Source organism: Thermobia domestica, chromosome 9 (genome assembly GCF_964235325.1).
Source record: "Thermobia domestica chromosome 9, izTheDome1.hap1.1, whole genome shotgun sequence".
In the NCBI taxonomy this organism is placed as follows: domain Eukaryota; kingdom Metazoa; phylum Arthropoda; class Insecta; order Zygentoma; family Lepismatidae; genus Thermobia; species Thermobia domestica.
Window position 1 is genome coordinate 281,332,337 of NC_137462.1, and position 24,463 is coordinate 281,356,799.

At 35.6% G+C, this 24,463-nt stretch overlaps 1 protein-coding gene across 4 annotated transcripts in view; it reads left to right on the top strand.

Moving 5' to 3' along the window:
* LOC145660713 (uncharacterized) overlaps positions 1-24,463 on the top strand; it is a 63,897-nt gene that overhangs the window by 21,137 nt on the left and 18,297 nt on the right. For all 4 annotated transcript variants that reach the window (XM_081726077.1, XM_081726075.1, XM_081726074.1 and 1 more), the window contains one exon: positions 21,305-21,590. In XM_081726077.1, coding sequence (XP_081582203.1) covers positions 21,305-21,590 — 286 coding nt within the window. The remainder of the gene's footprint in view (positions 1-21,304; positions 21,591-24,463) is intronic.

Here is a 24,463-nt window from a genome sequence, read left to right on the forward strand (position 1 = left end):
AAAAAAAATCTTCCCGCTTTCAAATGTGCCTAAATTGCACTAAACTGTTTCAGCACTGCCTGGTGCCTTTTTCAGCAGATGTAGAAAGCTAATATGAAAATTCTTTCAACTTCTAAAATTTCATTTTGCACATTTTCCTGCACTCAATTTGGAAATTGATGGGCTTTAAATAATTATTAATGTAATGAATGATCTACTGCTGCAGATACTTTGCACTAGAATTTCTTTTGTAACGACATATGTAATGTAGAATGAACTTTGTAGAATTGTGTGTACCATTGAAAACACTTCTGAAGTTACTGTTGTGATTGTAAACTCATAAGATTGCATATACTTTCGACTATCATTCGCTTGAATTTCCTGTTAAACAATAGCTGCTTGCAGTTGTGTTGTTAGTGTCTTTAATTTCTCCACTAACACTAATATTGTTGGTGTTTCTAAATTTATTGATTTTAGAAAGGTTTACGACGCTATTACGAGGGAAACGTTGTACAACATTCTTCCAGAATTTGGAATGCTGAAAAAGCAAGTTAGGTGTTTAAATGAATCCCAAAGTAAAGTCCGAGTAAGAAAATTCTCCACGAACTTTCACGTCGAGAATGCCCTGAAACAAGGAGTTGCGTTGTCACTATTATTATTCAGCTTTATTTTGGAGAACGCTATAAGGAAAATGAAAGACAGCAACAGGGCCTAGAGCTAAATGGTATTCACCAGGTTAGGGCGTATGCTGATGATGTAAATCTGATAGAAGATGATAGTAGAACAATAGAAAGAAATGTAGAAGCCTTATTAAACGCGTGCAGGGACATGAATTTAGAAGTAAATGCAGAAAAAAATAAGTACATGGAAGTTCACCTGGATCGTAAACTGCAAATTATAAATTCGTCAAAGTATCAAATAATACTTTCTATAAAGTGGATAGTTCCAAGTATCTTGCATCAATATTAACAGACCAAAATAATATCCACGAAGAAATTAAATGTCGATAGAACTGCTTAATTTATACAGTTTACCAAACATTGTTAGGGTCATCAAATCTAGGAGGCTTAGGTGGGCAGGTCATGTAGCTAGAATGGAAGAAAATAGGAACGCTTTCAAAATTTTAACTACAAATCCAATCGGAAAACGACCATTAGGAAGATCTTGCAGAAATAGGAATGCAAACTAGAAACTGGATCCAGTTGGCTAAGAACAGAAGTCAATGGAGAGCTTTTGTGAACGCGGTATTGAACCTCCGGGTTCCATATGCCATAGAGTTAGTTGGTTTTTAATTTCTAACCATGAATCTCCCAACACCTTCTTGATCTGCACTACCATTAGCTACTGTAGAAAACTTGAATTCGACTGCTGTCGTCTTAGGTAGCTATGAGTGTTTTTTGTTTGTTTGTTTTCAGGTTTCTCTATGGTGAATATTTAATTAGGAGCCAGATCTAAACTATTTTTATTTTATTTTTTTTAAAGAAATTTTATTTGATTCTGTGGGTAATATTCAATTTAAATTGACGGAAGGTCAAATTGTAAATATTGTCCAAGTATTGCACAGGAATGACACAAATGAACATTGAAACCTAAGATTGAAGAAATGAAGATGATGCTGTGACAAGTCTTTCAAAGCACCTTCATTTATCAAAGAAAGAAAAAAAGACGTTTACATAGATCAACGTTGTTCATTGAAACGAATGTATTTGAATATATATATATATATATATATATATATATATATATATATATATATATATATATATATATATTTATCAAAACCGAAACCCAGATTTAACTCTGTAAGCAAGGAACTTAAATGGGCAATAGAATTATGTTATATAATAAAAAACCTGTAACAATCAAAATTCAGTCTTCAGTCATTTAATAGATAAGTAACAAAACAAAATCAACATTATTTGTCAATTTGAAAAACGAATATACCCCACAGAATCAAATAAAAAATATCAAAAAATAGTAAAAATGAAGATCTGGCTACTAACTAAAAATTCAATAAACCATAGAGAAACCTGGTAACATATATATAATTAAGCAGACGGGAATCAAATTAAGTTTTAGCACGGAATCTCAGTGGTAGAGCGTCCACCTCTGGTGCGTGGGATCCCTGCTTCGATCCTAGCTCGCGCTTAGTAGGTTTTATAGTGGACAAACGCCGTATGCATGGGTTTTCTTGGGGTTCCCCGTTTCCTCCCACTTTATTCATTTCGCTATTGCATTCATTTCTCACCTTGACCATTTCCTTTACCCTAGCCAGCATAACCATGGGATGTAAACCTGAAAGATTTCATTTTCGAATTCAAGCTTTCTACAGTAGTTAATGTTAATCCAGATCAAGAGCTCGTTGTGAAATCTATGCCTAGAAATTAAAAACATTAATAAAATATATATTGCTATGCAAGTATTGCTTAGTAGGAAATTCAAGTGAAGGCAGTTGAGAGAACACGTAATCTTACAAGTTTATAATGACAGCAGTGACTTTACGAGTGTTTTTCAATGTGAACAGAATTGTGCAAAATTAATTCTATATTACATATACCGTTACGAAAGAAATTCTAAATGAAATGAAATCTTTGAGTTTTAGTCCCACGGTTATGCCGGCTAGGCTAAAGGAGACGGTGATGATGAGTAACGAAATGGTGGAACGAAGAAAGTGGGAGGAAACGGGAGAACCCCGAGGAAACCCACGTACACGGTGTTTGTCCACCTCAAAGTTCACTTGGTGGGGGCTGGGATCGAACCCGGGACCCCAGGCACCAGAGGTGAACGCTCTACCACTGAGCCACCGCGGCTCCTAAAGAAATTCTAGTTCAAAGTATCTCCAGCTGTAGATAATTAAATATATATATATTTAATATATTCGAGTACAACGGATTACCATTTGTTTCGATCTCTGTATAACTCCCTGAAAGGTGCCAAATTGCTTTGAAAGGAGACCTATGAAAACCATAACTTTTTGAACAGAAATCACAGAAGTTCTGTAGCGACTGGATTTCGGTGTTGCCGGAGAAATGGCAGATAATCGAACAAAATGATGATGCATACGTGGTTTCATAACGTAATTTTCAAATAACAATACATGTCTTCTCAATTGACCTCCGAAGGCTGGATACTTTTTAGACAAGTTGATATTTTACTAAATACTTTGGGTGCTTAACCAGGGGTGCCCACAAGGACGGGCTATGACGCAAACTGCGTCATTGAAATATTTGGGGGGGGGTAAAATCTATAAATATGGTTGATGAGGGGGGGTAAAATTAATCGAAAAGAAGATTTTTTCATGGGAGAACACCTACGGATAGACAATTGGGGGGGTGCGTCATAGACATAAGGGGTGGTGGGCACCACTGGCTTAACCAAGTCTAATGGCGAAAGAACACCCTATGACAAGTTACAATTACTTTCAAAGCAGTTACGTTGTTTATTTTCCAAAATGTTTTTCCTACCTGCATAGAGCAATGGAATTTAAAATTGTAAAAAGATCAACAAAGAACACACTTAAGATTTGTTTCTTCGAAGGTGTTTTGAAAACAAAGTAAAGGTTGGATTGCTTCGAAACATAATCATAATATGGTACATGGGTCAATCCATTTCAAATAGCCCAATTTTACACAAAATTATTGCTTAACATTTTTTTTTATTTTTCTGATTTTTTTTGTCATGAGTTCCCTGTAGGTAGACAGTCACAAAACACTCTTTGAAAAATTTTTACATGTCATAGTTTTTTCTGTCACCCATTTTTAAAATGGAGGTTGCGCAAATTTTAATAAAAAAACGCAGTTTACGGAAAGTTTAATTGCCGAGCTATTTTTAAAGATATCAAAATAATTAGAAAAATCAGTATGTTCAGCATGAAATGAATTTCACATATACATTATTTTAATATTTCTATCATGCAAGAGAGTCAGTGAAACTCTTTACTGTAAAAACTCGGAAAAACTGTATCAATCGTTAATTTTGACGACCATTAGTTTTATGAAGGAAAGGAGACTCACCAACGATATGTTACTTCTGTGTTGAATACTTATATAATTACCTGTAGTATAAGTTTTAATCCTGGGAATGCACTCCTTTTTGTTGTAGAGCTTTTCCAAAATGGCTGATAGACCTTTAACGTCAATTTTATCAGGTCATTATCTAAAAAGGGACTGAATGAAAACAACTGAAAATTTTACAGAATCTTTTTTATACAAATAGAAATATCTCACAGAAAAATTACGACTGAAACTCAACTTCATTTAGAGTAATGGAACAGTGAATTTCAGTAAAACCTCTACCCCTCTACACGCTCGTGCAGTGCCAAGATAGCAAAATAGGCTTGACATTGGTCGAATGATGTTAAAATCATTATAGACAACAAATGATCAAATATTTCTACTTTTAAATAACAATGGACAGTGTTAACAATAGATGAGAGTTCTAACTTACCGATACATTTTCTGTACTACATTTGCGTACAGTATACACACAAACACGATATTTCATTGCATAGTTTATGAGGTATGTTGTGTGTTCTACCAGACACTGTTACGAGTTCTAATGGAGTCACTTTTCGTACTATTTCCTTTGCAGACACCCAAGCAGTATTATTTTTGGAAAGTGAAGGGCAGTTCTTGGTCCAGAAAATTGGAAAAAAATGCACCAAAACATCAATGGGAAAGGCACAACATCAAAGTGATAAGTTACACGATCTTCCCTTCGAAAACCTTATACAGACAGATCCTAACTCCACAAGATATGTTCAAATACTGTCGAGAGAAAATTACTGGAGTTAAATATATATTTGTTTCTTCAGCTGAAATTGAACAAATGTGAACAAAACCGTCTGAGATTTGAATTTTGTTTACCGGTGAAACAAACAAGAAGCTATCACAGATATGTCCCGATATGGACAATCAAGAAAGATGTTTTCTTGCTTCCAAAGTGTCAAACTTTGATGATAATCAAACCCCGGTACTTTTTAAAAACGTATTATCTTTTACAAATAATGACTTTTTTGCTTGTATATATGATGAGAAGTAGTGGCTTGGAAAAGTTGAAGACGTAAGTGAAGATATCAATGGTGTTTTAGTGCATTTATTTCACTCTTCTGGACCAAAAACTGCCCTTCACTTTCCAAAAATAATACTGCTTGGGTGTCTGCAAAGGAAATAGTACGAAAAGTGACTCCATTGGAACTCGCAACAGTGTCTGGTAGAACACACAACATACTTCATAAACTATGCAATGAAATATCGTGTTTGTGTGTATACTGTACGCAAATGTAGTACAGAAAATGTATCGGTAAGTTAGAACTCTCATCTATTGTTAACACTGTCCATTGTTATTTAAAAGTAGAAATATTTGATCATTTGTTGTCTATAATGATTTTAACATCATTCGACCAATGTCAAGCCTATTTTGCTATCTTGGCACTGCACGAGCGTGTAGAGGGGTAGAGGTTTTACTAAAATTCACTGTTCCATTACTCTAAATGAAGTTGAGTTTCAGTCGTAATTTTTCTGTGAGATATTTCTATTTGTATAAAAAAGATTCTGTAAAATTTTCAGTTATTTTCATTCAGTCCCTTTTTAGATATTGACCTGAGAAAATTGACGTTAAAGGGCTATCGGCCATTTTGGAAAAGCTCTACAACAAAAAGGAGTGGATTCTCAGGATTAAAACTTATACTGCAGGTAATTATATAAGTATTCAACACAGAAGTAACATATCGTTGGCGAGTCTCCTTTCCTTCATAAAACTAATGGTCTTCAAAATTAACGATTGATACAGTTTTTCCGAGTTTTTACAGTAAAGAGTTTCACTGACTCTCTTGCATGATAGAAATATTAAAATAATATATACGTGAAGTTCATTTCATGCTGAACATACTGGTTTTTGAATTATTATGATGTTTTTAAAAATAGCTCGGCAATTAAAACTTTCCGTAAACCACGTGTTTTATTAAATTTTCCCAACCTCCATTTTAAAAATGTGTGCCAGAAAAAGAACTATGGCATGTAAAGTTTTTTCAAAGAGTATTTTGTGACAGTCTGCCTAGGGAACTTAATAAAAAAATCAGAAAAATAGAAAATGTTGAGCAACATTGCCTGGGTGATTTGAAATGGATTGACCCACATGCATTATAGATGGTAATAATGGGTGATCTTATAAATTACATCTTTTACAAATCATCTCAGTTTGCTTCTAGCCTCATAATCAATCCAAATAAACCCTTCTACTCTTCCCTTTGGGGGCTGCGGTGGCTTAGTGGTAGAACGTTCACCTCTCGTGCTTGGGATCCCAGGTTCGGATCCCAGCCCCCGCCAAGTGAACTTTGCGGTGGACAAACACCGTGTGCGTGGGTTTCCTCGGGGTTCTCCCGTTTCCTTCCACTTTCTTCATTCCACCATTTCATTCATTACTCATCATCATCGTCTCCTTTAGCCTAGCCGGCATACAAGTGGGACGTAAAACCCAAAGATTTCATTTCATTTTTACTCTTCCCTTTGGCATCGCAAGAGAGAAAGGTATGTCACTGGTGCCGGTTAGAGACAGAAAGTTTGTTTATGTGAAACACCCGTTACAGTCACAGTGAGAGGATCCTGTCACTGTAAGTACAGAGTGTCCGAGAAGTCTCCGTACCCCTAGGTTTAATGTCACAGAGAGTAATGTAAATGTAATTTCAGTTTGTTTTTTTTAAAAAATTGTTACTTACCAATATATCCTCCCGTGGAAAAACTAAATATTCTCCAGACGTATCGGAACAACAAGCTAGTTCCGCCTTCAGTGGTAAAGTAACAATGATAAAAACGGACAGGTAAAGTAACAAGGATAAAAACGGACAGGTAAAGTAACAAGGATAAAAACGGACAGGTAAAGTAACAAGGATAAAAGCGGATAGGTAAAGTAACAAGGATAAAAACAGATAGGTAAAGTAACAAGGATAAAAACGGATAGGTAAAGTAACAAGGATAAAAGCGGATAAGAGAAACATGGTATGAGCTCAGGAGTACGTACATGCCACAAAATAAATATAACGTGAGAGGTGAATACTAAAATCACGAACAGAGCACAGTGAAAGAAAGAAAGAGTTGAATTGAGAAAGAAAGAAGCGTGCTATCTGTGCTACTCACTATTGCCAGGACCAAAATACACATCACACGTAGGTAGTAACCACATTTTATTAGTGTTGCCGGAATCCACATTTAATCCGGTCTATGAATAAAGAATGATTCTTTAATGTCTGTGTCTTTTTTTTTCTTTCTTTTTTTTCTGAACCTACTACATTAACCTTTTTATATTATGTGTATGTTGCTTTAGGTGAAGTGACAATCCTAACATACTTTCTTCTTGTGACTTTTTAAAAAAACTGTCAGTAAATCTGATAACTGTCTTCCTTTTTCAGATTTACTGATTTCCCGATTGCATAATAAATTTATAACAAATGTATATCGGAAACCCATCGCAGACACTACTTACGTACAACAGTGGGAAAATTTCTTTCGTAGGGCATTACCAATTTGTGATCATCCAAGTGATCTCAATGATGAAATATGGTTTGTAAATCAAATAGGACAAAAGGAACGGTTATGAGTTCGTACCTTACAAAAGTGGTTTAATCAGGTACGTAGATCGGTGCAAGTTCTTAACAATGCTATTCCCAAAGAAGCAAAACCTTGGATAAGAATTCCTTACTTTCCGCAATTATCGACAAAAAAATAACCTATTCTTGCAAAGCATAACATATTTACTTCCAGTGTCCCCCCAAAAAGTTTAGAAAAGCATTTCGTCGGCTTTAAAAATTAATTTGTTGATCCACTAAATAAGACAGGTATTTATCGTGTCAGTGTGAATGTGACTTGACTCTTCATATATGGGGTCAAAGCGAGCGCAATATAAACACTCGAATTAAAGAACACATTAGACAATCAAAAAAAGTCACAAGAAGAAGGTTTGTCGGGATTGTCGCTTCACCTAAAGTAACGTACGCATAAAATAAAACAGGTTAATGTAGTAGGTTCAGAAAAAAATAAAATAAAAAAAATCATTTTTTATTCATAAATACTAGCTTTATATCTGGATTGTGGTAACATTGAAATATCTGGATACCTACCTTTGATATGTATTTTGTTTCTGACAATAGTGATGTAACAGACACCACGCTTATTTCAATCTCAATTCTTTCTTTCTCTTTCTTCCACAGTGCTGTGTTTGTTCCTTTTAGTAAATATTTTTTACGTTACGTTCATTTGGTGGTATGTTTCCATACCATATTTCTCTTATCCGTTTTCATCCTTGTTACCTTACCATTGAAGACGGAACTAGCTTGTTCCGATACATCTGGATAATATTTAGTATTCCCACTGGAGGATATATTTGTAAGTAACCAATTTTTTGTTAATTTAAACGATCCTCTCATTCGCCTACATAATTTTAATTTCAGCTTATTTATTTAGTACATTCCATCGTTAAGTACTAACATATATTAACTGTGTGTGTCTAGTGCATCTGTATGTGCTCTATCGTGCTTTACACACAGATGTATGTATCTCCATGTCTTCTGTGAGGAGTTATCGTTCGAAAGGCTTCCTCTAAATATTCACATAAATTTTTCATCTCTCCTGTACCGATGATGAGAGATATGTAACTTTGTTACTCCCCACAATGAGTTGTATGGTGTTGTTAAGATCCAGATTTCGTGGGAACCATTTAATGGAAATGGGGGAGAGCGCCCATTCCAGGAACCTGGAAATTTTTCACAACAGAGATGCTTCACTTGTCTTTGAACTCAGGGATACCAGACAGTGCCGTCTCTGACTATAAAAACACTGTTACCAATACCACAACAAAAGTTACATTGTTCTCTATGAGATTGAAACCTAGAGATACGGGGACTTCTTGGACATTGCATATTTACAATTTCTTCTATTCAAATATCAGTCCCCAGTGCTCAGTATTTATCGTAAGAATATTCTAGTGTTTATTATTATTATTATTAAATTTATCATTAAGGGTTGAGGAGATAAGCAAAATTACCCATTGTTTCAGACTTCGAAGAAAATTGTGGGTTTCGTTTTGAATTTAACGTCTCATGATTATGCTCGGAGACTGAAGGAGACGGAAGAAAATAGTGGTCTATAGAATCGGGTAAGTAACTATATAGAATATTGACCTGTACAAAATAACGTGAGCTAATTTTGAGGTACTGAGTATTTTATCTTGGGCAGTGTCTACTTGTTACACACCTAATGAAGATATTGACACTTTTCATGAATCTTTCCTCCCTGGTAATAATTTTACATAATTCTGCTCTTGCTAGTCATTATAGGATGTCGTACCACCCAAATTTTATTTCATCTTCCAGATAAACTCATTTTCTATAATTACTCATTGTTATTTTAAATAGAAACAGATACTCTCATATATATCGAATAAGGCTCGAATTTCTATGATCTTTCATATTTTTATTCTGCATTTTGTTATAGGACTAATTAAATATAAACGCACTTCTGACTCTGAACACGAAAACATGTTTTTTATTGGTCATGTAAATGCATATTTGAACCCTGTTATAGCTTAGGTCATATTTGAGCCCGAAGTGATATAGAAGCATATTTTTGGCAAAATTTCACTTATTGCTCAGAAATAAACTTACCAGTATTTACAACGAGATTATTTGGAGCCTTTCTTTTAAAGAAATATTTGACCTTACATATCACCATTTGAAGCAATCAGTATAAGGGGTCAAAGTGGTTGACCTAGCATTAGCATAAATTACTTTAAAAACGGAAATCGCCATCTTAGCTTATATTTGTCTCTTTCTTTCTCTTGGGGGGTCACGGTGGTTCAGTGGTAGTGTGTTCACCTCTGGCGTGTCGGTTCCCTGGTTCGATCTCAGCTCCCGCCAAATAAACTTTGTGGTGGTCAAACACCGTGTCCCTGGGTTTCCACAGGTTCTTCCTTTTCCTCCCACTTTGTTTATTCCGCCATTTCATTCATTTCTCATCATCACCGTCTCCTTTAGTCTGCATGGCATAACCGTGGGGCGTAAAATTTAAAAGATTTCGTTCATTGTTTTCCTTTCTCTTCCCTTGCCGTAACACCTGAAGTTCAAATTCTGTGCTGCGTATTGAGGAAAATATTTTCTTCCACCTCCGGGGGAGACTTTAAATACACGGCAGATGAAAGTAGAACTAGGGAAATATTAATGATCCGCATTAAGCATGATCAGAGTGTGACCTCAGGAGAATTACCCTTAGGGCCATCTCCTGAAACTGTCACTGGTATTTATTGTAAGACCCGTATTTTTTTTTCTGTGCACTGAATGTACAGAGTGTATTTTTTAGTATGAGGGATATTTGATAAATATTAGAGGGATTTTTGTTATAGAAACTGGTGTCACTAAGTTTCAAAATGCCTAGTTGCGTAGTTTTTAGCAGTAGCGTTTGGGAGAGAAAAAAGAGACTTCCCGTTACGAATAGTTTCACACTTTTCATTTGTATATTGTTATTACGTATGTTTGGGTTAATGTGTTTGATGAAGTCAAAGGTTTAGTTAGTTGGCGAAACTGTTACACATTCATATTTCTAAATAATAATAATAATAAATTTTAAAAAATTGTGCTTTGCTTAGAGGTTTTGTTATTTAGATTTTGAATTACTAACGCAAAGCTAACATGAACCAAATAGTTATTCCTTAGACGACAAAAATTTTATAAATAAGTTTTATAAATGTCATAAACGATCATTTATAAAGGAACAAATTGCAGTTTTGACGAATCCTTTACAGAATATTAATAAAATATTCTAGCATAAATTGATTGTAAATTCACCATTTCCTCTGGTAAAAAGGAACAGTTTACTTACCTTTCAATGAGCCAATAAACCTCAATCATGGTACATTCTTTGCAGACGACTGTAAAATCTCTAGGGAAGTGAACAGTACAGAAGATTCCAACCTACTTCAAAACGATATAGATAATTTTTCCTGTTGGTGTCAAACATGGCTCTTAAAAGTATATCCCGACAAGAGTAGATCCATAACATTTCCCCTAAAGAAAAATATTGCACACACTTCACACAACATAAATGTTTTGCCCATTACGAGAGTCAATACTCATAAGGATCTCGGAGTAACTTTTGACGCAAAACTAACTTTCATAGAGCATATAAACACTATTACTAAGCACTCGATGCGTCTTCTAGGACTTCTGTATAGATTAATAAAAATACGGAACATCTCTTCCTTAGCAACTTTCCACAAGACAATAATTTCTTCTAAATTGGAATATTGTTCATCTATCTGGACAATGGCAGCTCCTACAATCCTATCCCGGCTAAACTCAGTTCTAAATTTCTTTGCAATAGTACGTTTTGGGGGAACAAGATGGCGACGGACATTTTTACACCTGGAGTATCATGCTCTTTCAATTGTGCATTTGTGAATTTGTACATAATTTTAAATTTTGACAAAATTTAGATTCTTTACAATTTTTATATATTATTACATCTTTTTTATATGTCCTGAGCCTCTAACCCCCAAGTAATTTTACAAATAGTATGAAAACAAATTTACTTAAAACAGGCGAATTCGTCCATGTTGGAACGCGCCATTTTATACAAATCTACGTTTTCAAAAACAATTAAAACAAATTTAGTGAAGCAGTCCACTGGCCTATAAGGCCGGGACTTTATAAATCTCCTGCAAGGGATATAACTAGAACTAGAAATAGAATAGTACGTTTCAGAGTACCTCGCATACGTGCAATCATAAAGCACGAACTGTTACGAACACTGAATATTCAACTACCTAACACTCGTCATAAAATCAGTGATCTCAAGATATCTCTACAAACTCACACACATCTTTTTTCATTTAGTACGACCTAGACTGTCAATAGCTGAACGTTCTCTATTCGACAGGCTTCCTAAATTATACAACGAATTGTCACATACACCTGTAGATCTATTTAATTCTAAAGCTGCATATAACTGTACTACGGCTCATTTTAATGGATAAACTAGTCAGCTATTGTCAACCTTTCTTGTTAGTGCTTAGATGTTGTTGTTGTTATTATTATTATTATTATTATTGTTATTATTATTATTATTATTATTATGATTATTATTATTATTATTATTATTATCTTATCATCTCTTAGATTTGTTAGATATTCCAGTATAAACTGGCATTTAGCTGTATCTGGAATTATGTTTATAAATAAATAAATTTCAGCAGCTCGCCTGCTGCTTTCCCCAAAGCAAAGTTATAGTTCAGTACGATTGTACATTGGGTACAGTTGAGCAAGAATAATAACTTGAATTTTCCTGATGTGGCCTTCAGCAGTCATAAAAATACATTTTTCGCTAAAATGTACCTAAAACCAACTGCCTTTGATTTTCACATACACAACAAATACGCTCTTTGATACCAGATTAAGTATAATCTTTGGCTAAGTTTCTTCTTAAGAATTTATTTTGGTATCAACGGAGGAAGATAGAAATTAATGGAGAAAAGGCTAGGGATACTGTGGTTAAATTTAGAGAAAGAGCCTTTGACGTACATCATTCATTAACCAATAAGTTCTCACTTAATTCCAAAAGTAATTGGATATCCTTTCCATTTTGGTCAAAATTATTTTCAAGTTACAACAAAAACAACATGAATTCCTGGTCAGTTGCAAATCACCCATAAATATTGAAAAGCATTTCGCACAGTTTTAAAGTTATTTTGCCTGCAGGGACGTGGGTTTAGAAGTAAATGCAAAGAAAACTAAATACATGGAAGTTCGCCGGGATCGTAAAACTGCAAATTATGGATGTATCGAAATATCAAATAATACTTTCGATAAAGTGAATACTTTCAAATATCTAGGATCAATATTAACAGACCAAAACCATATTCACGAAGAAATTAAATGTCGCCTAAAAGCAGGGAATTCGTATTATTATTCAATTCAGAATCTTTTGTCGTCGCGAATTCTGTCGAGAAATTTGAAGCTTAAAATATACAAAACGGTAATCATGCCTGTTGTTCTGTATGGTTGCGAAACATGGTCATTTACTCTGAGGGAAGAACATAGACTGAAAATATTTAAGAATAAGATCCTGAGACGAATATTCGGATCCAAGTGAAACGGGAATGGGAAATGGCGGAAACTTCATAACGAGAAACTACATAATGTATATTGTTTACCGAACATTGTTATGATCATCAAATCTAGGAGGCTCAGGTGGGCAGACCATGTAGCCAGAATAAAAGAAAATAGGAACGCTTTCAAAGTTCTAACTGGAATTCCAATGGGAAAACGCCCATTAGGAAGACCTAGGCGTAGATGAGAGGACAATATTAAGATGGATGTCGCAGAAATAGGAATACAAAGTAGAAACTGGATCCAGTTGGCTAAGGATAGAGGTCAATGGAGAGGTTTTGTAAATGCGACATTGAACCTCCAGGCCATAGAGTTTGTTAGTTAGTTATTAAAGTTATTGTTTGCACAAGAGAGTATATATGCTAGTGTCTTATCAAGTTATTTGTCAGTGCGATGGTTCATACATTGGTATGAATGACAGAAAAACATACGACCTAGAGTCAAAAACATATAAGACATAGTAAGGATCAGGATTAAGTTTCTCTGACTTCAGGTACACTCATGTCCAAAATTATTGTCGAATTTCTATAAATATGTTGTTGTAGGAATATAATTTGATAACTAATTTGCTCTGTATTTCTTATCATGTTAGTATGTGTATAATCGGCAAAGACATGTGTGTGGCAAATTTCATGTCAAAGGAGCAGCAAATAAGAACAACAAAACGAACATAAAAATTTCTTCTCCATTTAGAAACATTTTGTTTTATTCATTCTAATTTTCGTATTTATAATTCTTTTCCTATGAAATTTACCACAAATATACATTTCCCGATTATACATATAGTATCAGTATTAAAAGTACTCTGCAAAATCATTATCAAATTATATTCTTACAAGAAGACAGTTATAGATATGCGACAATCATTTTGAACAGGAGTGTACATCTAAATAGAACATTAAGGAAGTCAAAATTATTCCTAAATAATCATCGTATATTGAAAGAAATGTATTAAGACAAAAAATGCAATGTTACAACCTCGACAAGAATTGCGATGATGTTATTATTTAATTCAGCAGTACGAGACTTAATGATATTAATGTGAATAGGTAACTGTAGTTTCTGGGCTGACTGGAGAAGCATTTTGCCTATAGGTTTGGAATTTGTCAACCTGAAGACCTGTCAGCCTCTTATTCTTCCACAACATGGCCTATTTTTTAAATGGTAGAATATCGGTGTAGTAGCTACGTATTGTAATATTTTATTTTCATTTTCTTTGATTCGATATTTATACACTTTTTAAAAATTTGGCCGAGGAAAATATCACACTATACAAAGAGAACTGTTAAAATATATAAAGATTAAGATGCTTTGGCTTAATAAAAGCTAAGTGAGCTGTTGCTTTCTAACAAATATGTCCCTGACATTAGTATTAAATTTCCTCTACTGTTAAACCAGCATTGATGCATCTCTTCGATGTTTGAAAGTTACAATTTCGCATATTTTTAAAATGTTATATAACTATCGTCTACAGCATTTTGCCAAACTTTTATTTCTTAATGGGGCCGCGGTGGCTCCTCCTCTTGTGCATGGGGTTCTGGGTTCGATCCCAGATCGCGCCAAGTGAACCTTGTGGTAGACAAACACCGTGTGCGTAGGTTTTCTCGAGGTTCTCCCACTTCATTTTTCCATTTCATTCATTTGTCATCATCACCGTCTCTTTTAGCTTAGCCGGCATAACCATGGGACATAAAACTAAAATTCGTTTGATTTTTTTCTATTTCTTAAACAAAACTCTTTATTTGACGTTTTATTTCTTTCGTTTGGTTATTAGCAGTCGATTTCCGTAGTTTGTTAATGTTGTTTATGATGTTTCATGCAACATTACTTCCTCTTCTAATGGACGATGACTTCTACTTAAAAATCGCGACTGGAGAACAGATGCCATTCATAAGCTTTATATACTGTTTGATAATTGCTAGGGAATAGATACATATTGACCTATAACTTTGGAAACATGAATCGGGTACATTAAATGATCGATATATCAGGTCATCTAAAAAGTATTGAGTCTTTGGAGGTCAAAATTAAAAATAGTTTTATTGCTATTTGAAAATAATGTTATGAAGCCACAGTTCGATAACTTCCTGCCATTTTTCCGTCGCTTTAGAACTTTTGTGGTTTCTAGTCTAAAATTCTGACACGTGGTTTTCATAGGCCTTTCTTAAAATTAACTTAATACCATTCAGGAAGTTACGTAGAACCAAAACAAATAAAAGTCTCACGGCGTCAAGTCCGAGCTGTATGGTGGATACATTAAAACCACCCAGCCAAATTCTCTCAATATATGACGGATCGCTAAAGATGTATCCGGTCTGACGTCAGCGTCGTATACGACACCCCTTCTGTTAACCGCTTCCGGCCATTTCTTTTGGCTTGTTAGATGCACTCGCACTAATTATGAACAGTATAGATCTGAGTCATCGTTCTGCTTGGTGACAGACGCTTGTGATGCACGATGCAATTCCAATCCCACTAAACGCACAGTATTACCTTCCTGGGCGTCAGTGTGGGCTTTGCCACTGACTGTGGAGCTGCTTGTTACTTTGACCTCAATCTTTCTCTCATATTATCCAGTTTTCATCATTTACAATCAATTGCTTCAGAAATGTCTCGAGTTCATTACGTTTTAAGAGAGAGTCGGAAGTAGAAATTCAATCGACTGAGATCATGTGGCACCCAAACATCGAGGTTCTCGTTTTCCGAATAGCTTAACGCTGTCTGATTGATTTCATTTGATTTGATAGTCAGTTTAGCGTCCCTTTCAGCAGCAAGGCTATATGAGACGTGAACGTACAGCTTCACGTGGGACTCGAACGACATGAGCTCCCTCTGGGAATCGAACCCGAGTCTCTTACGCCAAAGGCGCGTACGCTAACCGCTTAGCCACAAGGGAGCTCAACAATCGTGATGGATGCTTGTCCATTGGTGGTCATTGAATGGATGGATGGTCATTGGCGATCTTGTGTCTGCTCACATGCCGGTCTTCCTCGACTTTTGCCAGAATATCATCCCCGTTTTTTTCTGAGATTGGTCGACCACTCCGAGGAGCATCTTGAACATCGAATGAAGGCGAGTAAACCATCTTTCGTCTGTTGCTTAATGTATCTTGCTCATAAACAATACAAATTTCTTCACGGGCCTGTGCAGCATTTGCGCCTTTATCGAAATAAAATTATAAAATGTAGCACAGTTTTGCGGGAAGTTCACCTATCGTCACGGCGCAATACTTTACGTTTGATTATAACAGTTCTAACACTTTTTGCACGTGTACTAGGTTCAACTGTCAGTTGTCGCATGACGTTAAGCCTGCCTTGCTGAGACTCATATACTCTGAGAGTGGCCCGCGTGCCGTAGTCACTAACACTCTCGCCTTTGGTGCGAGTGGTCCCGGGTTCGATTCCCGGTGCGGACACTCGGTCGAAAAAGTGTAACAGTTTTTTCAGGCCAGCCATCTTGAGTGTGTTTTTTCCTGGGTTCCCCTCATTCACACCAGGCAAATGCCGAGATAGTACCTAACATAATGGATAGTGTACTTGCCGAGGGACATCATCCCTCATATATATACGTGATGGGCTAAATGGCCTCAAATGCTGACAGCCCAGAAATCTAATTCCTAATTCATATACCCTGAGATATGGGACACTAACGCTATCTCGTGCGTAAAAGGTTCAATACTTTTCACATTATCTAATATAAATACGTAGCGGTTTCAGTTCAATTTTAGTGTCAAAAGATAGCTTAGATTCCCCGCCATTCAAAGAAACTGATGTGATAAAAAAAAAAAAAGACAAAGAAACATGCAATGAGAACATAAAGTGCAAGTTACCATGATGGAGAGAATTCTGATCACATCAGTAAGGCGGTAGCACAGCATCTTGCATATTTGTTTCGCATGTCGATGAGAGTCTTCAACAGAATCTGAGGTATTTTGGCTCATTCTTCCTTAAGGGCAATTCTGTGAGGTTGAATGGTTCGGGATGGTGGATTCTCTCTATGCAGCTTGTCTTCCAAGAAGGATCCAGGTATGTGCAGTGAGATTAAGATCTGGAGAATATGCTGGCCAGTCCACACGATTGATGTTTTCATTCTCCAGTGCCCCTGTACTTGGTCAATTCGTGTGGGCACACGTAATCAGCTTCTGTGACAGTGACTGTGTGAACCAATCAACAGCTCTGCCAAGATCGTAATCACTTATAAAATCTTTCCCGCTTCCCTTCAATAGTACTTTGCACGACTGTGTTGTACTGACACCGTGGTACCACCTTTTTATGCCATGTCGCAAGTTTTTCTTCATGAAAACGTCCTCACAGATACCGCTTGTCTATGATGATGGGCGCAGAAGTTCACTAGTGACCTCTTCTAGGATATTTATAGCGATGCACAGACACGGAGCTATGTGAACAAGATAGTGTTCAATATGGGCTTGTTTCGTAGTAATTGTCAGGCAGTGTAATTAAAAGCAAGCTTTCCTCCAATAGTTTCCAGCTATAAGATAAATTTTACCGATGTGACTTCCGTCAAGAACTACCACTTAATTTCATTTTGATTTTATGTCTGAAATATACACTTTCTGAGCCATGTGCTGGAATGAGGAGAAAAACAGAGTTCTTTAATTTAAGCATTATTCACTAGGATTGTAATAGATGCTTCTGTAGTAAGTATAATTTATTTTGATGTATCGATACTTTCCAATTTATTCAATATTTGAAATACATCAGTGTTTTAAACTATGATCTTAATATTTTTTTCATTATAATAAGAGGTACGATATATGTCTACAGTGATGTCGAAGAAAATACAGGTACCCATCTACTAATCTAAAGAAAACTTTATACAGTAAAACCTGTCAACTTGGCCACCTGCTCATCTTGGCCTGGTTCGTCTTAAACCTGCATTTTCCCTTAAGACATTCGTTACTTATTACTCTGTAAGTTGGTCACCTGCCTATCTTGGAAGTTGGCCGCATTGAAGCAATATTTATCCTATGATGATAATGATAAATTTACTTGCGTATCTTGGCCACGCAAACTACCGTTTACTATTTTTCTTATAACTCTTTCGTATTCCCATATGAGAGGCAGATGTTGTGTATTCGTAACTGGAGGCAAAGAAGAATGGATTTCCACGATTTTTTGTTGGAGTTCAATGGCCAGAACACTACCCTAATAAAGGGGTGGTGAAAGAAGATGTGAGTAAGAAAAAGCACGTATGGCTGTATGTACACTCATGTCCAAAATTATTGTCGCATATCTATAAATATGTTGTTGTAGGAATATAATTTGATAACGAATTCGCCCAGTATTTCTTACAATGTTAGTATGTATACAATCGGCAAAGATATGTATGTGGCAAATTTCATGTCAAAAGAGCAGTAAATACGAACAGTAAAACGAACATAAAACTTTCTTGTTCACTTAGCAACATTTTGTTTTACTCATTCTAATTTTTGTATTTATAATTCATTTCCTATAAAATTTACCACAAATATACCTTTCTTGATTATATACATAGTATGAGTATTAATAGTACTCTGCAAAATCATTATCAAATTATATTCTTATAAGAAGACAGTTATAGACATGCGGCAATAATTTTGGACATGAGTGTACCTATTTGTTTACCCTGTCTGTTTTGGTAAAACCATTAGCTATATCGGCTCCTTTCATCAGTAGGGAGCTTTAGTAATTCCGGAAACTTTTCAAGGTTAAAGCTAACCATCTCAATTGTCAACTGTTACCACCAGATGGCTTCTTGCATAAACATCCACCTATGAGCTTCAGTTTACAGATGATATGTTTCGTCTGTACAACAGAATTGAAGCATATTGGATTTTTTTCAAAAATGAAAAGAAAGAAACAAAAATTGGGAACTATTTTGCAATAAGAAAAACTAATAACTGAAAAAAGTCATATAAATTGTTCAATTTATAATTTTGCTTTTTTTTTTTTTTTTTTTTTTTTCAATCTAAATAATTCAGTGTGCTACAATATAATTTCAATATACTATATACATATGTTTCTATTTTATGGTTGGTTGTGTTATTGTGTTTTCAATCCAAATAATTCAGTGTAGCAGACTAGCTTTCAGGAACAGAAAGGTATGATGCATATATCAAACATAGTGTCGTAATTTTTTCTAGTACTGTATGTCATTATGATTACTCTATATACATTATTTAAAAGTAGCTATCGTGCCATTGCTTATTAAAATTTTACAATGAAGTAATACTAGAAATCCTATTCTAAACCTATCACAGTTATTTTCTATAAATTAGCCACTTTTCAATGGAACCGATGGTAGCCAACATAAATAGCTTTCACTGTATCAAACTGGTTATTTTTCGCTATTGAAAAGTGAAAGAAAAAACTTTTTTTTTTTTCTCCTTCTTACTCAGAATTTTCTATAGGTGTAATGCGATTAGGACATGAATCGAAGCTGGTTTTGGCTTATATGTGTTTATCACTACCCACTCCTCTCTCCCACCTCTGCACAGTACAGTCAGAAACTGTCGTTCTAGAGGTCTGTGCTCAACACTTTAAACCATATTGCATATACTGTACTACAGCTTCAGTTATGCTTGCATAAGCCAGCGTTTAATGAATGAAGACCTATAACGTTGAATTAGGTAAATGAAAGATAAAGCTTGTCACGAAGGCCCAAGGTGAAGGCTCCACATTTCCTTGTTTTCCTCCTCGTCCATTTAGCAAGTAGAATTGACTTTTCCTTCCTTGAGATTCTATGTAGAAAAGATTAAGATTTGAGTCCAGTTTGGCCAGTCTTTGGTTATTTTTTTCTTTCTTTTAGACATAACAATTAAATAACGGTGAAACCTGTACTTACTTAATCAAACATTGGTTTTAGCATAAACATTTATTAGCATGTGAGTTCTTAAATAGTGTAGTTCTCCGTGCACTAAGTAAAGTGAATCCTATATACAATAGAAATAAAATAAACTACCGTATGATTCCATTAAAATGGGTTCCATTGCATGTTTTTATAGTTTATTATTATTATTATTATTATTATTATTAAGTATTTGCCTTTTGGCAGGTCCTGAGGCTAATGAGTTCTTTTTTCTTAATTTTCAGTTTGGGCCTGGAAATGTTTCTCGATTTTCAGCTTCCTCTTTTAACTCCCAATATTTTCTTCTATTTTTCAAATCATTGATCACCTGTGTTCTTCTTCCTATTCCTCGCTTTCCTTATATGGCGGTGTGAAGAAGACAATTTCTTCACAAGATGCGTCCAATCGAATTGGCCTTTCTAGAAAGGATGGTGGCTAGAAGGGCCCTCTTCTATCCGTTTTAAAACACTTTCGTTTGTTACTCTTTCCTTCCATTTTATCTTCTCCATCTACCTCCAACACCACATTTCGAAGCTTTCTAAATATTTCTTCTCTAACTTCCGTAATGTCCAGGTCTCTGAACCATACAGCCCAATGCTCCATATATAGCACTTGACCAACTTCTTCTTAAGTCCAATATTGAGCCTGCTAGTTAAGAGTAACATTTACTTGTTGAATACTTCTTTGGCTATGGCAGTTCTTGACCTGATCTCTTTGGTGCAGTAAGCGTCCTTCGCCAAAATACTTCCAGCATATTTGAAATGATCGACCTCTTCAAGTTCTCTTTGTTCGGCTCTGACCCATAAGGGCACATTTCCACGGAATATTCTTATGACTTTCGATTTTTCGATCTTGATTTCCATTTCATATAGTATCCCAGTGTCAACTATTTTGTCAGTCATCTGTAGTCTTTCTTCGGTTGTAACTATGATGAGCGTATCATCTACATATCTGATCTTGTTAATGATCTGCCCACCAATTTTGAAATCTCCAATTCCCATTAATGCTTCCTTCATTAAACATTCACTGTAAACAATGGGCGACATACTACATCCTTGTCTGACTCCTCTTCCAATTTACACATTATTGGTTTCTCCTTCATTCAAGCGCAATTTCACTCGTCCTATGTACAGGTTGCGACTGAGTCGTCGGTTTCTCCAGTTGACCCCCCTTCCCTCGCCGATAAAAAGTTGTGATTAGACTTTTTTTTAGGTGAGTTAGTTTCTCACGTGTCTGTAAAATAGTTTATGCTATCAGTTGAACAAGTGAAAATTAGTGATAGTAATTATTGTCGTTGTAAAATTGTATATTTTTTCTTTCTTTGGATAGCTGACGACCGTTTACAAGACGTGATTAGGAACATGCGAAAGATTCTAAACGAAGCATACAATGAGGAAGATGATATCCGGCTAAGGAACAACCAAAAGATAATTTCGAAGAACGAAGTTCCTGTCATTGAAAACCATTGTTTATGCAAATCAAAAAAGGTTAAGAGCCGTGGCGTACAGTCGGATGGATCTCATTTGGACGAGGAAGTTAAGCGTCTGGAAGAAACTTGTAAAGTTCTAGAGAAGACCTGTGACGACTTACGAAAGGAAAACTGTGATTTGAAAGCGTAAGTGTACATTCAAATTATTGAGACTACAACGTCGGAGATAGTCATAAGTCAAATAGAAAATTAAAATTACGGGAGAGCATTTTATATCTGACTGTCCTTTTAAATAAACATAGTGTTACATAAAATACTTTCTAATTATTTAGTTCATTCTCGTCGAATATTTCCAGTTTAGATCTATGTTGAAAATTGTGTGGTTATCTCTTGTTGAACACCACATGTACCTAGGTACACTCATGTCCAAAATCATTGTCGCATATCTATAACTGTCTTCTTGTAAGAATATAATTTGAAAATGATTTTGCAGGGTACTTTTAATACTGATACTATGTGCATAATTGGGAAATGTATATTTGTGGTAAATTTCGTAGGAAGAGAATTATAAATACGAAAATTAGAATGAGTAAAACAAAATGTTGCTAAATGGACAAGAAAGTTTTATTTTCGTTTTATTGTTCTTATTTACTGCTCTTTTGACATGAAATTTGCTACATACATGTCTTTGCCGATTATACACATATTAACATTATAAGAAATACCGGGGAATTCGTTATCAAATTATATTCTTACAACAACATATTTATAGACATGCGACAATAATTTTGGACATGAGTGTACATCCAAACATAATTAAGTTTTTAATCATTTATGCTTTTGTTATCTTACTAGAACCTGTCTATTCCACCTGTGCCCTCGGAAACTATGCGAACTATACTTCGGCCCCACCCCCGCAGCCCTCTAGCTGATGAAACCCTCCCTTTGCTTAGGGAAAAGAAGTGAATGACCTCAGCTCTGTTGCCAATTTGTCATTCAGTCGTTTGGCCTTGACGAGTGAAGATCGTAGGCTACTTAGAGTGGCTGACAAGACAGAGCACAGCGAAGTCCGTGAAATAATTCATTGTGGCAACGCTTTCGCATCTAACAAATGAAAGATCTCGGCAGCAGTAACTTGTCCCTCATCTTTTGAGGGAGGTACGGGAAATCACATATCGACAGTAGCGCCAGGAGGGGTACAGTTGAGATAGAAAGGCTCTATGTACAATTTTATGGTAAAGTTAATACCTCCGTTATCGACATGTCTCCTGCTTTTATCCCTTTATTTCTAAAATTTTCCAAAAGGTATCGGGCCTTACATGAGAGCAATAGAGCTCTTAATATTTGCAGTTTAACCATTTGAAGATGAAGTGTCCCAATGGGGATTCTATCACGTAAGATCGACAAGACGGAGTATCCCAATCGTGATAACAATGAAGGATGATGTGTTTCAATCGGGATTCTTCCACCTAAGATCGATGGGACGGAGTATCTCACTCGTGATACCTTGCCACTGACATACAAAAATCTTGCTGATGGCAACTTTATCAGTATAACATCTATGTACTCTATTTATTTTATTTAAAACTCGAAAACTGTCGCCTGTTCTTCGTAAAGTGATACAAATAGCGCAAACCTACGCCTATCAAGATGTGATCAACAATCATTTGAAAGTATCTTTTTAATTTTCCACTACATAATGACGTTTATGTATTTATTTCGAGGGCTGTCCTCTTTATGGTGTGATCCTATGGTCACACTGCTGATATATATTGTTGCGAACATCCTATATACATCTTCTGTGCGTCGTCAAGTTTAATGGAGGAAGAGGGGGAGGGAAGGAGAAACTGAAATTCTGATATAAAATGTGAAAACTCTGTTCTCTTCCTTCATCATATGTGCCTAAGGCTTCTATAATCCTGTTTGGAACAAGACTATGAAACGCACAACTCTTCAAATACATTGTTTTCTGTTTCCTGAAAATACATATATGGAATGTTTACATTTGATAGACTGATGTAGCCCGTAAAGTTCTGTTTAGTGAAAGAAATAGCCCCGTTGAGTGAACGAAGGCAATATTTCTCTTAATCGTTTTGAGAATATTATCAAAGGTAAAAGAACAAGATCATTGGGTTAAAAAAGCTAAGCGAAGATTCTATGAAAAGTTAGTAAAAAGATGATAGTTGTACAGTAATTCCAATACATTGATAAGAAAATGTATTGTGGCAAAATAATTTCACGTTATGCTTTTTGTATGGAACATGCTTGAAGATGCAGATAGTTATCAAAATAATATAAACACCTTTCACAAAATACAGCGTTCTTAATTAGAAACGTATTTACCAGTGGCTTATATTTTTCGCGAAATTGTGTTTTCATAGGAGTAGTGTGTCATTATTCATGCAATTGCACCGGTAATGATGGAGACGACAATACCGACCAGAGAGTTGAATAATAGGGTTAAACGGGGAAATTGAGCGGGCCAGTGAAAATGTTGGAAGTTCCTCAAACCACGCCTGCTGAGTACATTGACGCATTGTTAAATTGGAGGATTTTGTCGTTCTTTGAGATCACCTGAAATACCAGTGAAAATGGTCACTGGTAGTAATTGGTCCTTTGAGAGTATAACAGGACCGTTGGCATGATTCAGACGACGCCCTTGGGTTGACCTTACGCCTTTCTACGATAACATCAACCTTTACATGCTTTCATGAGTTTCACACGTTGAAACCCCATGCAGTAGGTAGAGACCAAATGATAGAATAGATAATCAGCATATGCCTAATACGCGGAGAAAGCTGGTGGCATTGACCCACCTTGAGTCACTACTCCCCTCCCTCGTTATTTCTAGATCAGGTGCTAATACCCATATTACAAGTAGGGTAACAGGATACACCGTAGTCTATCTCCCAGTTGTATCTACTGGTGAAAGGAACTCTCCCAGTAAGTATTCTATTAGCATCTTTAATGTCGGCACCGGAGCTTTAAGGCAAGTTATGTCCTTTTTGCTGCCGAGACACTGCAAAGCACCGAATCCTAGTATATGGTCACAACCCAAC